Raw genomic sequence first — 15,141 nt, 5'->3', positions numbered from 1 at the left:
AGAAGAGCATGCCAGGCCACAACTTGTTCAGAATGCCGGCGATAGCTCGCCTTCTCTTTGTGGAAAACACGGTGAGATCCTTAACATCCAACAACTAATGGGACGCAAACGGGGCGCCCAGTTTAGCGGTACACACATTGATGAATCACCCTGCCTGTGATTCACCCATGACAGGTTATAGCTGGGTTGGGATTCAAACCCAGGCTGGACAGTTTAGACTTTAGAGTCAAGTGTGCGTACCTCCAGTCCAGGCCATCCTGCCAACTTGTATGCTGCATACAGGTGAAATATAAAGCGCGAGATATTTTTTATATATACTGTATATTTTAAAAAAAATTGGTGTGGTTTTTGGCGGGCTGGAACGGATTAATAGCATTTCAATGCATTTCAATGGGGAAATTTGATTTGAGATACGAGCAATTTGAGTTACGAGCTCGGTCACGGAATGAATTAAACTCGTAAGTCAAGGTTCCACTGTATATATATATATATATTGTTGCGGTTTTGAGTCTGTCAAGTGAGTGTAATAAAGGTTAAAGTCTGTCCCCCATAGTTAGTCACACAAGCAACATGTCGCCTCGCGATAGTATAGTTATGTCTTAGTATTTGTGAGCTTAGTTCCTCTGCTTTGTTAATTCTGCTTTGAGTAGGAGCCAGGAAAATAGGCCCTACTTGCCACCGATCATCCTACGTCGGTAGCCTCAATCCAGTTTGTTACCGTTGGTTCATATTGGGCGAATTAACACGAGGCAGGCAGAGGAGGATCAGGGCGGAGTCGAGGCAGAGCGGCAGGAGCGATGACGGTAAGCATGAGCTGCCAATCAGAGCTCGAGGGTGATGGCGGCGGCGCGGTGTCAGAGGGCGTGGTGAGAAGAGTCTGGTGAGTTCCAGAAGGTTCGGGGGGCGTAGCTATAAAACCCGCTGCCAAAGCCCTCGACAGGACTTGCATCGGAGGGCTAAGAGGACTTGACTTGCTGCAAGGGAGAGAGATAAGGACTCGCGTTGTACTGCCTGATGAACTTGACCATTGCACGGGAACGCGCGCGTTAACCAACAACAAGTGTATTGAAGAAGAGGAGTTGGTCGCTACATATACGCGGGCACAGCCAGACGCGCTGATAAAGAAATAGCGCATTTCAGCCACGCAAGTGAACGAGGCTGAGTAACCGCCAGCTGCGCTAAAGTCCGCCCTCTACCGTTCCGCCCGATCATCATCCCTTTGTTCGAGAGACACGCTACGAGTCCCTGCCTTCGCCTGCCACCATCTTCGCGGGAAGTGCCGGGTGCCGTGGAGAGCTGGACAAGGACCATCCCTAGACGCGTTGGGGAACACCTGCCCATCTGCAATCCCCTGTGTGAGTGTGTGAGATGGGCCCGTTGTCCCAGGGATAAGTTAAGACTGTTTAAGGATTATTCTGTCTCTTCGTCCTTGAACTGTATATACGTGTGGGAATAATTAATCCCATCTGTTCTTCCTTTCTTCTTGATTCAATCGTTTCTGTGATTTCTCCAGTTGACTATGCGTGGCACGATTAAGATCGCTCCAATCGGGTTCCACTAGTTAAGACTGCGCGGACCACGTGTACGCAATCCGCTCGGCGTACCAACATCACACGTGGTTCGTGCGAGGCTTGTTTCCTCACTCCCAGGGCAGCGCGGGTACTTAGGTACGAGCGAGAAAGTAGTCCCGAAACCCTACTCCACGTGTGTCCGGGAGGGACGTAATAAGTCTCGGTTCTGCCAAGGCCCAGTAAAGACAAGGGGATTAATCCCCCCTTCATAAGGGGAAGAAGGCTGGCGTAGAGAACCGTAACAATATATATATATATATATATATATATATATATATATATATATATATATATATATATACATGTATATATATATATATATATACATATATATATATAATATTGTTGCGGATATGAGGATTGCATTTTTTTGATTGTGTGTATTGTAGTGGTAAATTGTTGTGTAACATTGGTTGGATATGGCCCCTCCTGCCTCCAGAGTTGTGTAAAGGTAAAATGGGCGTCTCGGTAGTTATTCCATGAAACACCACATTGAAGGACACAATAAAACCCTTGTTCAGTAGCTTATATCTTATTATGTGTTTTAGGGTAAGGCCTTGTCTTCCATTAAAATAATACTCCATTGCACCGAATCAATTAAGAATAGCTCCCCTTCAATAATTCCATTTCCCAGCCAAACTCTCCATCTGTGGGTAAAGCAGTTCACAAGCGTGGGGTGCACACCCTCTCATTTCGCTGCGATAGTGAATATATGCTCCGTGCTCTGTTTGAACAGGAGGGGCGGGGTCGCCAGGGAGAGGCAAGCCCAGGGTGCGCCACGAAGGGCGGGGCTGTTCAGCCCCATGCCCAAATAAGGAAACAAGCCCGTGGCTCGCCACGAAGGGCGTGCCGTCGGCGCCATGCCCAAATAAGGAGACAAGCCCGTGGGATTACCATACAAGGTCACGAAAAAGAGCACGGGGGAGAGGGCGTGTCAGTCCCGCGCTGGAGAGAAGTGAGAGGAAGGGAATACGAGCTGAGCTGCGTGGAGAGGTACACGACAAAGAAAGGGTCCAAGAGAAAGCAGAGGAACTTTTACGAACGAGTTGCAAAGAGATACGGCAGATGAGTTCAGCCCCGTTTCAACCAGCCGCGTGAAGCCCTGACGGGGCAGCGAGTGACCCTGCCGGCGTGCGCTGTAAAGCTGAATACCAGGAGCTGCCGGCGTGCGCTGTAAAGCGGATTACAAGGAGCTGCCGGCTCCCCGCTTCCCGCCCGGAGTGGACCTGCTCGCTGTGCCCTGTGATCCCACCTGCTCATCCTTTCCAGCCATTCCTGCCTGCAAGTTCCCCATTTGCGTACGTGAGTTTGTTTTGTTCGTGCTGTCCTGGGTAGTAACTAAGTCTGTATAAGCTAGTAATTTTCACTGTGTCACCTGCGTTTTCATGTCCGCTGTAAATACCCGTGACTGCTCTTTTTGCTTATGTGTGTGTAAATAATAATAAACCCCGTTACTCTTCTGTACATCTTCTTCTTCTTCCTCTTTGCATTCGTCGTCTTAGTCTTTTCCACATTGAGTATCTGTGGCGTGATACGGCCAACGTTTGGGTGAATCGGGTTTAGTCGGGGAACAACTGTTCGGCCGCGGTGCCTTCGCTCGGCAAACAACATCCTTATCCGCGGACCGTAACAATATATATATATTCCTTTTATAAATTATTTTGCAACTGTCTGAGGTTGGTCAGATGATCATTCTTTGGGAGAGGGGGGGAGGGAATAGAGGGGTAAACCCTGACATACACACACTTACACATTCACACACATGCACACAGACACACACACACACAGACTGTGAAGGGAATGAGCTAAAATTAGGCTAAAACAAAAACAAGGGTGATTGAATAATGAACATAAACTGTATTTGTGATTTCATGTTCACTGTAACTACACTAACAAACGGTAATTTTGGAAGTCAGACCCATTATTTATATTAAGCCCCTGCCCCCCCCCCCCACCCCCCTTCCGCAAATAGAGAAGTCAAACTACGCCTATGCTTGCACTCCGTTGAAATGTCGCCTTCCTCCACTAAGATTAATAACATTCATCGTCGTAATAGAATACAAATAATGTAGTTTTCTAATTAGCCAAATATATCAGTTTTATGATTTGCAAAAAGCAAAAGATATCAGTTTTCTGATTTGCAAAAAGCAAAAGATATCAGTTTTCTGATTTGCAAAAAGCAAAAGATAAGCTTGCCCAACTAAACAACAACAAATACACAGATATACATGCATCCTTTTGGCCCGATTCCGGTTGCACCATTGGTTGCACTACTTGTGTCCTCACCTGAAATGACAATAATCAGCAAAATGCCGCCTTCTTCCAGACAGTCATATAGATATCCAATGGAGTCGGTGTGGTCTTCTACGTAGTACAGTGAGTGGATGGCACTAATAAAGTGATATTTCGGTTGCGTTCCCGCCTCCTTCTGCTTCTTCCGGTACCCGTCGATGGTTTCCTGGCGGAGATCAAAATCGATCCCAGCGAACTGGTCCCTGTTCTGCGCGACAAGTTCACGATACATCTGGAGCTGGCTCTCGGCGGGTTCCAGCACTGTGTTTTGGACCGCCTGAAATTGAGACTTTAAGATGGTCGCCAACTTACTATCCATCTCACCTGTGATAAAAAAAGACAAGTTTTATTAGATTCTATAAACTGGATATATTTTTGGTGACAGTTGATTAATGCTCTTTTGTTGCATTTCTGATCGTATTTGAATCTAAGTAGTGTGTTGTCGATGACTGTTTCCTAAAATGTTTTGTTCCCAACTCAATGTAATTTTCTGTTATCTGAAAACCAAATGAAACTGCAGTAACACAAGTGTGTAGTGACTAGTGAGGACCTCATTTTGGAGGATGGGGGAATTTTGGGAGAATTGCACAGGAGCAAAGCAAGCGGACATCTGCCGAGATGTATCTGTGTGCCATGCACAAATTATACATTTAATTTCGAATACAATAGTGTTTACCAAATTATATTTCACCATTAAATTATTTAGTTTCTGGTTTTAAATCATTATTTATGATATAAATGATGTACAGATTTCACTAAATCACTATTTAAAGTGTTTAGTAATCTGTTTTTTTATTGTACACCGCTCCTTTCCTCTTCCACCTCCAGGCACTGCGGGGTCTGGCGATGACGTGCGTTGAAAGGGAGTACTCAGTTTTCACTCCATTTGTTACTTGCAAAATTGGATATTTTTCAAGTATATTGGTTGGTCTTGTGCCTTATTTTGTCTGTCTGTTGTCTGCCTGTCTGACAATGGCCTACAGGTCATAATTTTAAACCGATTTTCATGAAACTTCAACTGATGGGAGAGTTGTTCATAAGGAAGGAGCCTATTGGTGGGGTGCCCAGACACTCAGTCATTTCAAAATGATGCAAAAGTTTCGTTTTCAGTACCAATTTGAAGGTAAGGGCCTATAGAACAGTTTTGTTTCGAGTGTCAAGCACTCATATCAAAAATAAATTGGGGGGGGGGGGGGGGATTTGGAGGATTTTTTTCCTCACGAGTCTTCCCCATACCCACCTGCGTTGTCATCCGAAGGGTCCCTCAACTTTTGTACCAAGTCAGATTTGTTGGTATACATCATGCAAGCCAGTACGAGTAGTGCTATTTCTGTCGACGAGCAGCTAGTTGCACCAGATGTTTACGACTTCATTGTTATTGACACGGTGGAGTACTGATACACTCACTTCCTGTTACAACTGTCCAAAGAAACACCTTTGATTCATATTTCGACAAGGTATTCTGCCCAAGAGTTTGCCACGACTTGAACAGGTCGACAAGAGTAGACATTGTCTGGGACCAGTATCGTGCACTGACAATCAAAGGAGGCACAAGGGAAAAACGAGGAACAGGCACCGACAACGCGTATCTGGTACTGCCAAAATCCCAGGAAATTGGCAGAAGTTTCTGGCGAATGTTGATAACAAGAAGGAACTGTTCTCATTCCTGTCATGAAAGATAACAGAAGGACAGTTCCCATATGACAAGGATGTCTACATCACTGCAGGTGATCAAGTCCACCATGTTGGAAACAGTCCACCAATGGATCAATGCAACCATGAGGAAGCTGACACTCGTGTCCGAGTACATTTCCTTCACGCCCTCCAAACATCGTCACTTGGGATGGTTCGTACTGGAGACACAGATGTCGTCATAATCCTTCTGAGTAATTTCCATCACATCAAGGATCTGAATCCAGCCGCAGAAATCTGGATCTCCTTCAAAGCGGGAAAGACAACCAGAATGATCTCACTGAACACTATCGCCACAAACCTGGGCACGACAACGTGCAAACCATGGCCCTCTTCCACGCATTCACTGGATCAGACAGCACGTCTTCCTTCAAGTTTAAGGGTAAGCGATACTGCTGCAAGTTAATGCACGAAGTGCCATCCCTCATGGAGGAATTTGCAACTATCGTCGACACTCCATTCCAAACATCGCCAAGGCTGAAAGAAGTGGCAACGAACTTTGTTAGAAGGCTGTACTCCAATGAGTCAAACGAGGACAATGACGTTGACCTCATCCGAATGAGGGTGTTCTCGCAGAAGACTAGGGACGTGGAGAGAATTCCCTCAACAAGTGATGCTTTGGATCAACATCTCAAAAGCGAGCATCATGTCTTCCAAGCGAGCATCTGGACAACAGCCAAAAGGTCCATGATGCCTGTCAACAACCCCACTAATCATGGGTGGAAGGAAGAGGACGACAAGCTGCTTCCCATTTGGACCTCGCTGCCCCTCGCCAAGGATGTATTCCACCTGGATGCGAAGAGCACTTGCACGAGTACCTGCGCTCTGTGCAAGTGCATGAGGGCAAAGTTGAAGTGCACACGTCTGTGCAAGAGCAAATGCGAGAAGTAGCTGGACCAGAACAATTTCCAATACTGACATGTACAGTGCATTCAGAAAGTATTCAGACCCCTTCACTTTTTTCACATTTTGTTATGTTGCAGCCTTATGCTGAAAACGTTAAAATTCATTTTTTCCCTCATCAATCTACACTCAATACCTCATAATGACAAAGAGAAAACAGGATTTTAGAAAGTTTTGCAAATTTATGAAAAAATAAAAAACAGAAATATCACATTGACATAAGTATTCCTACCCTTTGTTATGACACTTGAAATTTAGCTCAGGTGCCTCCCATTTCTCTTGATTATCGTTGAGATGTTTCTACACCTTGATTGGAGTCCACCTGTGGTAAATTCAATTGATTGGTCATGATTTGGAAAGGCACACACCTGTCTATATAAGGTCTCACAGCTGACAATGCATATCAGCAAAAACCACGCCATGAGGTCGAAGGAACTGCCTGCAGAGCTCAGAGACAGGATTGTGTGGAGGCACAGATCTGGGGAAGCCTACAAAAAAATCTCTGCTGCATTGAAGGTTCCCGAGAGCACAGTGGTCTCCATAATTCGTAAATGGAAGAAGTTTGGAACAACCAGGACTCTTCCTAGAGCTGGCCGCCCGGCCAAACTGAGCAATCGGGGGAGAGGGGCCTTGGTAAGAGAGGTGACCAAGAACCCGATGGTCACTCTGGCTGAGCTCCAGAGATCCTGTGTGGAGATGGGAGAAACTTCCAGAAGGACAACCATCACTGCAACACTCCACCGATCTGGGCTTTATGGCAGAGTGGTCAGACGGAAGCCTCTCCTCAGTGAAAGACACATGAAAGCCCGCTTGGAGTTTGCAAAAAAGCATCTAAAGGACTCCCAGACTGTGAGAAACAAGATTCTGTGTGGGAGGGAGGGGTAGGGGGGGGGGGGGGGGATCGATGCTGTATTGCACGTGGAGAAAATATATAAAACCTCTGGACTTTTACTTTAACTCTTAAATGCCAGACGCGCATAATTGCTCCAAACCTTCCAACCAAGTTCATGATTGGTTTGGCTCATTGAAGTAAGAATATTCTATGACACCTATAATAATAAAAGGCAGTGTGTGTGTATTTGTCTCCGAAATAACTCCAAAACCACTAAACGTAGTGGCCCCAAACTTTGTGTGCATACATTTTCAAACTCCATGAGGATGCATGAATGAAAAACATGGGTGTTTGAGTTTGCTTAGACACCATTTTTGAAGATAATTCAGAGGGTTCTAATCACAAAAAACACCAAAATAAGCCTTAGCAAAATCATTTAGACTGCTTAGATCTTTGGAGACTCCTTAAGTCCCCCAAGACCTTTAAGTCGCCCAAGACCATTTCGACCATGAAGACCCTTAAATACCCAAAATACCCAGAGGACCCAAAATAACCCAAAGCCCCCGAAGAACCAAAAGACTCAAAATGCCATGAAGCCCTAAAAAACCCAGAAGACTAAAAAGACACAAAATACCCAGAAATTCAAAAGACCCAGAAGACCATTGAAGACCCAAAATACCCTGAAGGCCAAAAACACCCAGAAGACCCAAAAGACACAAAATACCTAAAAGATGAAAATACCCAAAACCCCAGAGGACCCAGAATACCCAGAGGACCCAAAAGACCCCGAATACCCAAAAGTCCCAAAATACTCTGAAGACCCATAAAGACCCTGAAGACCCAAGTAACCCAAAATACCTTGAGGATCCAAACTACCCCAAAGACCCTTAAATATCCTGAAGACCCAGGCCCAAAATACCCTGATGACCAAAAAATATCCATAAGACCCTTTAGTTTAGAACCATTAGACCCCATGATCCTAAAGACCACTTTTACCTTTAAGACCCTTTCAATACTTTAGACACCTTTAGATCCCTTCACCCGTTTGACCTTTTATATCCTTTAAAACTTTACACCCCATAAGTCCCTTCCACCCTTCAGAGAGATTATGCAGCTTGAACCTTGGCCATTTAGAGCTTTAGACCAATCGGACCTTTTTAGATCTATTCCTATAAAAGGCCAAAATCTCTCTATCACAATCACAATTTCTATCTCTATCGCTCTCTTTTTGTTAGTATGTCTTCTGTCCACATGTTTTATGTTTCAAACTCCAAACTCGAGGTACAAATACAACTTTGTGTCTGTGTGTGTGGGGGGGGGGGGGGGCAGGCGGGGGTGGAGGAGGGGAGGTGCCACCTGGTAAATTTTCCCTTTTTTACCTGGGCAACGCTGCAGTTAAAGTACTCTTCGCACGGGTAAATTTGTCCTACTCTTCAAATTTCAAGTTAATTAGATGAAAATTGAATATTTTAGAAATCTGGTCTATGTTGACATTTTGGCCTATGTTGAAGTGAACAATTATCGGGGTTGAATTCAGTAACCAGATATGCAAACCCTCTTCAAATTTCAAGTCAATTGGATGAAAATCGAGGATTTTAGAAATCTAGTCTCTATGTTGACCTCAAAAATAGCTGTGGGATGAATTCAGTCACCACAAATGGAAATCCGCTTCAAATGTGAAGTTAATCGGATGAAAATTGAGGATTTTAGAAATTTGGCCTATGTTGACCTTTTGGCCTATGCTGATCTCAAAAATAGTTGGTGGTTGAATTCAGTTAGTTGATATGAAAATCCTATTCAAAGTTGAAGTCAATCGGATGAAAATTGAGGATTTTAGAAATTAGAAAAAAGTGGTTGACCTTTGGCCTATGTTGACGTTTTTACCTCAAACATATATAGGATTTTGTCGAACCATGAACTCTATCATTTGGTGAAGTTTCGTGAAGATCGGTTTAAAATTGTCACCTGGAGGCAAGTATAAGTGAGATGACAGACAAACACACAAATGAAAAATCACTCATAGAGCGACACTTGGAAAAACAGAACAAAGTAGAATGGCACTCAGTAGAGCATCCTTTTAACCTCAAAAATAGTTGGTGGTTGAAGTCAGTGACCTGATATGAAAATGCGATTCAAATTTCAAGTCAATCAGATGAAAATTGAGGATTTTAGAAACTTGAAAAAGGTGGTTGACCTTTGGCCTATATTGGCCTTTGGCCTATGTTGACCTTTTTACCTCAACCATATATAGGATTTTGTCGAACCACGAACTCTACCATTTGGTGAAGTTTCGTGAAGATTGGTTTAAAATTGTCACCTGGAGGCAAGTTTAAGTGAGCAGACAGACAAACACACAAACGAGAGTGATGAACATACTTGTCAAAAAGGTTTTTTTTTGCCAATAGTCAGGTTCACTATGTTTTTTCGTTCAAAATCATGGTAGATTAGCAAACCTATACATTTTTGGAAACGTTATTACATGGAAAATCTGAAAATCAATGTTTACATTTGCCAATTCCAACCAATTCGATTCGACCAATTCGACCAATTCGACCAATCGACCAATTCCATTCGACCAATTCGACCATTCGACAATTCGACCAATCGCTTCGATCGACCATTCGACCATTCGACCAATTCGATCGATTCGATTCATCGAATTCGATTTGATCGACCATTCGACCAATTCGATTTGCCAATCAATTTGACCGACCTTTGCTTGTGTGGAACGGACTGTGAAAACGATGCGGACTATATTGTCGGATACGACACACAGGACAGTGATGACGAACTCTAAATGGCATATTCTGTAATCGTGTATGTTTGATGCCATTGACTGCCTGTGTATATTTTGTCATTGACTGCCCGTGTAGATGTGAAGTTATACTGACTGCATGTGTATATACTAGGGCAGCGGTCGGGAACCTATGGCTCGCGAGCCATATATGGCTCTTCTGGTGACGGCATATGGCTCCCAGACAATTTTGAGTTGAAAAAAAAAATTAAAAAAAAAAATCAGTTTGGAACTGATTTTAAAATACTTGAGATATTTCTTAATAATACTGTGTCATTTTAAAGTAAACAGAAATTAGTTTTGAAGATAAATTTCACGGGTCATGGGTCACCCGTGGGTCGGGTCGGGAACCAATGGCTCGCGAGCATGTCCGCGTCATTGTAAAGGTGAAGAAATCAATTTTATCAGATAGCCAACTAGTTTATCCGCTTCAACCCTTGTAACGGAAAAGATGGCGAAAGAAAAAAAGACGATGATTACCGTGCATTCCAGGCTGCGTGGACAGAGGAATTTGCATTTGGTGAGAGAGCAGGATCTGCGGTATGTCTAATATGCAATGATAAAATTGCATCGATGAAACGGTCAAATATAAAGCGGCACTTCGATACGCACCATGCTTCATTTGCATCGAAATATCCAGCGGGGGACAGCAGGAAAAGGGCATGCGAGGAGCTACAGCGGAGAGTGCAGACGAGTCAGCAGCAACTACGTGTGTGGACCAAGCAAGGTGACGGGAATTCCGCTAGCTTTGCGGGTGCTTTGGCAATAGTAAGGAATGGAAAGCCATTCACAGATGGCGAGTATGCCAAAACATTCATGCTTGATGTGGCCAATGAACTGTTTGATGACTTCCCAAATAAAGACAAGATAATCAAACGAATAAAAGACATGCCCCTGTCAGCAAGAACTGTGCACGATCGTAGCATCATGATGGCAAATCAAGTCGAGGAAACACAAATTAAGGACATAAACGCCGGGACATACTTTTCTCTCGCGTTAGATGAGTCAACAGACGTTAGCCATCTATCTCAGTGCAGTATAATTGCCAGGTATGCTGCAGGTGACACACTGCGTGAGGAAAGCTTGGCTGTTTTGCCAATGAAAGGGACAACAAGAGGAGAGGATTTATTCACGTCTTTCATGGAGTTTGCTAAAGAAAAAAAACTACCGATGGATAAACTTATTTCTGTCTGTACTGATGGTGCACCCTGTATGTTGGGGAAGAACAAAGGATTTGTAGCGCTTCTCCGTGAACATGAAAAGAGAGCCATCCTAAGTTTTCATTGCATCCTGCACCAGGAGGCGCTTTGCGCTCAGACGTGTGGCCAGGAGCTTGGTGAGGTGATGTCGCTGGTCATTCGAGTGGTCAACTTTATTGTTGCCCGAGCTTTAAATGATCGCCAGTTTAAAGCTCTGTTAGAAGAAGTTGGGAATCATTATCCCGGTCTGCTTTTACACAGCAACGTGAGTTGGTTGTCAAGGGGGAAGGTGCTCAGCCGTTTTGCAACTTGCCTGAATGAAATCCGGACTTTTCTTGAAATGAAAGGCGTCAAGCATCCTGAGCTAGACAACACTGACTGGCTCCTGCAGTTTCACTATCTCGTGGACATAACTGGCCATCTGAACCAGCTCAATGTGAAAATGCAAGGTATTGGAAATACAATCTCATCCCTTCAACAAGCAGTGTTTGCATTTGAAAGCAAGCTGGAAGTCTTTCTCAGGGACATTGAAACAGGTCGTCTTCTGCACTTTGAAAGACTGCAACAATTTAGAGATGCATGCTTAGCAAGTGACTCCACCCAACATCTGGATCTCCAGCAGCTAGCTGGCTTTACGTCCAATCTCCTGCAGTCATTCAAAGCACGTTTTGGAGAATTTCGTGCGCGCACTGGTCTTTTCAAGTTCATCACTCATCCACATGAGTGTGCAGTGGACAAAATCGACCTGACATGCATCCCCGGGGTCTCTATCGGAGACTTTGAGCTGGAAGTTGCTGACCTGAAGGCATCAGACATGTGGATGAGTAAGTTCAAGTCACTTAATGGAGAGTTGGAAAGTCTTGCGCGACAGCGAGCAGAGCTGGCGAGGGAACACAAGTGGACAGAAATGAAAAATCTTCAACCTGAAGACCAGCTGATTCTTAAAACTTGGAACGAGCTTCCTGTGACATACCACACAATGCAGCGTGTGAGTATTGCCCTATTGACCATGTTTGGCTCTACATATGCATGTGAGCAGTCATTCTCGCATATGAGGAACATTAAGACCAACCTACGCTCACGTTTAACTGATGGAAGCCTCAACGCCTGCATGAAGCTCAACCTCACCACGTATGAACCAGACTACAAGGCCATCAGCAAAACCATGCAGCACCAGAAGTCGCATTAAAAGTAAGACATATTTAATTTATTATACGTTAAAAATACTATATGGCTCTCAATGAAATATATTTAGAAATATTTGGCATTTGCCAATTCCAACCAATTCGATTCGACCAATTCGACCAATTCGACCAATCGACCAATTCCATTCGACCAATTCGACCATTCGACAATTCGACCAATCGCTTCGATCGACCATTCGACCATTCGACCAATTCGATCGATTCGATTCATCGAATTCGATTTGATCGACCATTCGACCAATTCGATTTGCCAATCAATTTGACCGACCTTTGCTTGTGTGGAACGGACTGTGAAAACGATGCGGACTATATTGTCGGATACGACACACAGGACAGTGATGACGAACTCTAAATGGCATATTCTGTAATCGTGTATGTTTGATGCCATTGACTGCCTGTGTATATTTTGTCATTGACTGCCCGTGTAGATGTGAAGTTATACTGACTGCATGTGTATATACTAGGGCATTGCCCGTACTATATCTATATCTAAAATTATATCCCCCCCCTCTATTTACATGAAATGGTTTGGTCCAAAGCGAACGGCTTCCGGAGTTTGGTAAAGAAATCGCCATCGCGTGCACAAACGCGCAGGAAAGCGAATGAATCGCAAATTCGTTTTTATTAGTTTTAAAACATAGTTTAACGCCAACATAGTTTGCAAACGTGAAATAAATGAATACGCTCTCCAATGTGCCATCCGAGGCAGAGTGTGTCCGCCATGTTCGGCACACGCGATAGTTCGCTGCTCTCTGATTGGTTGAATCGTTTTTTGGACATAGCTCGGTAAGTAATTGTCCGATTAATATGAAACCTTGAAAAGGCACATCCTCGGGTCCCCAGCAATATACCTGGCAAGTTAAAAGTATATCGGACCCGTGGTTGTCGAGAAACAGCGGTCACAGACAAACAAACGTACAAACGTACAAACGTACAAACAGAGATTACTGGAATTATAGATAGATGATATTGCTGACTGCCTGTGTATGTTTGGTGATATGAATTATTGTGACACATTTTGATGTTATTAACTGCCTGTACAAAATGATAACATGTATTTGATTATGCAACTTATCGTGAATATAAAGACAGTATTTTGCAATTCAAAACCTTTGATTCGTGTCTTACCATTCCCCATAGCACTAATTTGATACTTTCATTGGATTCCTTTTTTTTTTTTTTTTTTTTTTTCCATACAATATCGAGGCTCGTGAAAGAGCGAACATTAATCACACAGAAAGACAAACCGACACATAAAACATATAACATAGGGAGCGGTAGACAAGATGGGGAGAGAGGGGGAAGGACACAAACACAACATTTGAGAGCAGGGACCGAGAGACATGGAGACATCGAGAGATCTGAGAGAGGGCGAGGGCTTTGGGGGGGGGGGGGCGTGGGAAGGGGGCAGTGGGAGAGGTATAAAACATATGGACACTGCCAGGACTTCCAGGAAAGAAGTTGGAATTTCAAACAAGGTGGATCTGGGGTGAATTAGCGGGGGTAGAAAAGATCAAGGTTTTGGATGGGGGAAGATAAGAGATGGTGGTGAACAGCTGTTTTAAAGACCTGGAGGGAGGAGTGGGATTGAAGGGAGTGAGGGAGTTTGTTCCAGAGGCGGGAGAAAAGAGGAATGAAAGAGTGAAGGTGAGCGGAGAGCCGAGATTTCGGCAGTTTAACCATCAGAGGGTTGCTGGCAGATCTTGTGCGACCTGTAGGAATATTTGGGGGACAGAGCACAGAGAGAGCTGGGGGAGCAAGGCCGGAGAGGAGTCGGTAGAAGACAGAAAGACCACCTACCTGCCTGCGGTGAGTGAGTGAAAGGCCCTCAGAGATAGCTTCATCGCGGGAGATTCCAATAATTCTGAAAGCTTTGGTTTCAACAGCGTGAAGCCGAGCTAGGTGTGAGGCAGGAGCACCGGCCCATAGGGGAGAACAGTATTCCATTGAGCTGCGGATGAAAGCCTTGTATGTGGTGAGGAGCTCAGGTGTACCGAGGAAGGACTTCGCACGACGGAGGATGCCCAGTCGGCGACTGGCTTTGGAGGCCAGCTTGGAAATGTGGTTTTCCCAAGAAAGATCATGGCAGATAGTGAGACCCAAAATCTTGAGCGACAGAACTTCTTGGAGAGGATTGTTGAGAAAGTAGATGGGAGGGTTGTCCAGTCGAGCTTTTCGGAGAGACATAGTAAGAGTGTGAGATTTGTCAGGATTGAAAGACATGTTCCACTTGTTTGACCAGTCTGTGATTTTGTCCAGGTCTTCAGAGAGTGAGGAGGCAGCAGACTGCCGATCTGAGGGAAGAGGAATGGAGCGGCAGAGAGTGGAGTCATCAGCAAAGAGATAGAGAGGATTTTCGAGAGAGTCAGAGAGATCATTGATGAAGACCAGAAAAAGCACGGGGCCCAGAACACTGCCTTGGGGAACTCCAGCCTGAACAGGAAGAGGAGATGAGAGAAACCCATTCAGGGCCACACGTTGACGACGACTAGAGAGGAAGTCCGCCAGCCATGCGTGGAGATTTCCATGGATACCAAAGGAGGAGAGTTTGGTGAGCAGAGCGGGGTGCCAGACCGTGTCGAAGGCACGTGATATGTCGAGGGAGACAGCTCTAATTTCCTGTTTGGCATTGAGGACCTCCATCCATTGTTGA

General features: G+C 44.5%; 1 protein-coding gene across 1 annotated transcript in view; it reads right to left on the bottom strand.

The window, feature by feature from the left end:
- LOC137415637 (histamine N-methyltransferase-like) overlaps positions 1 to 4,208 on the bottom strand; it is a 43,688-nt gene extending 39,480 nt beyond the window's left edge. Inside the window, exon 1 of the mRNA XM_078768864.1 lies at positions 3,858 to 4,208. Within this exon, the coding sequence (XP_078624990.1) occupies positions 3,858 to 4,182 (325 nt within the window). The 5' untranslated portion in view covers positions 4,183 to 4,208. The remainder of the gene's footprint in view (positions 1 to 3,857) is intronic.
- Between the last annotated feature and the right edge of the window lie 10,933 nt (positions 4,209 to 15,141).

Source organism: Myxine glutinosa, unplaced genomic scaffold (genome assembly GCF_964187855.1).
Source record: "Myxine glutinosa unplaced genomic scaffold, kmMyxGlut1.1 SCAFFOLD_629, whole genome shotgun sequence".
NCBI classification, from domain to species: domain Eukaryota; kingdom Metazoa; phylum Chordata; class Myxini; order Myxiniformes; family Myxinidae; genus Myxine; species Myxine glutinosa.
Note: the sequence above shows the minus strand (reverse complement) of the source record. Positions and strands in the feature narration are given on the sequence as shown.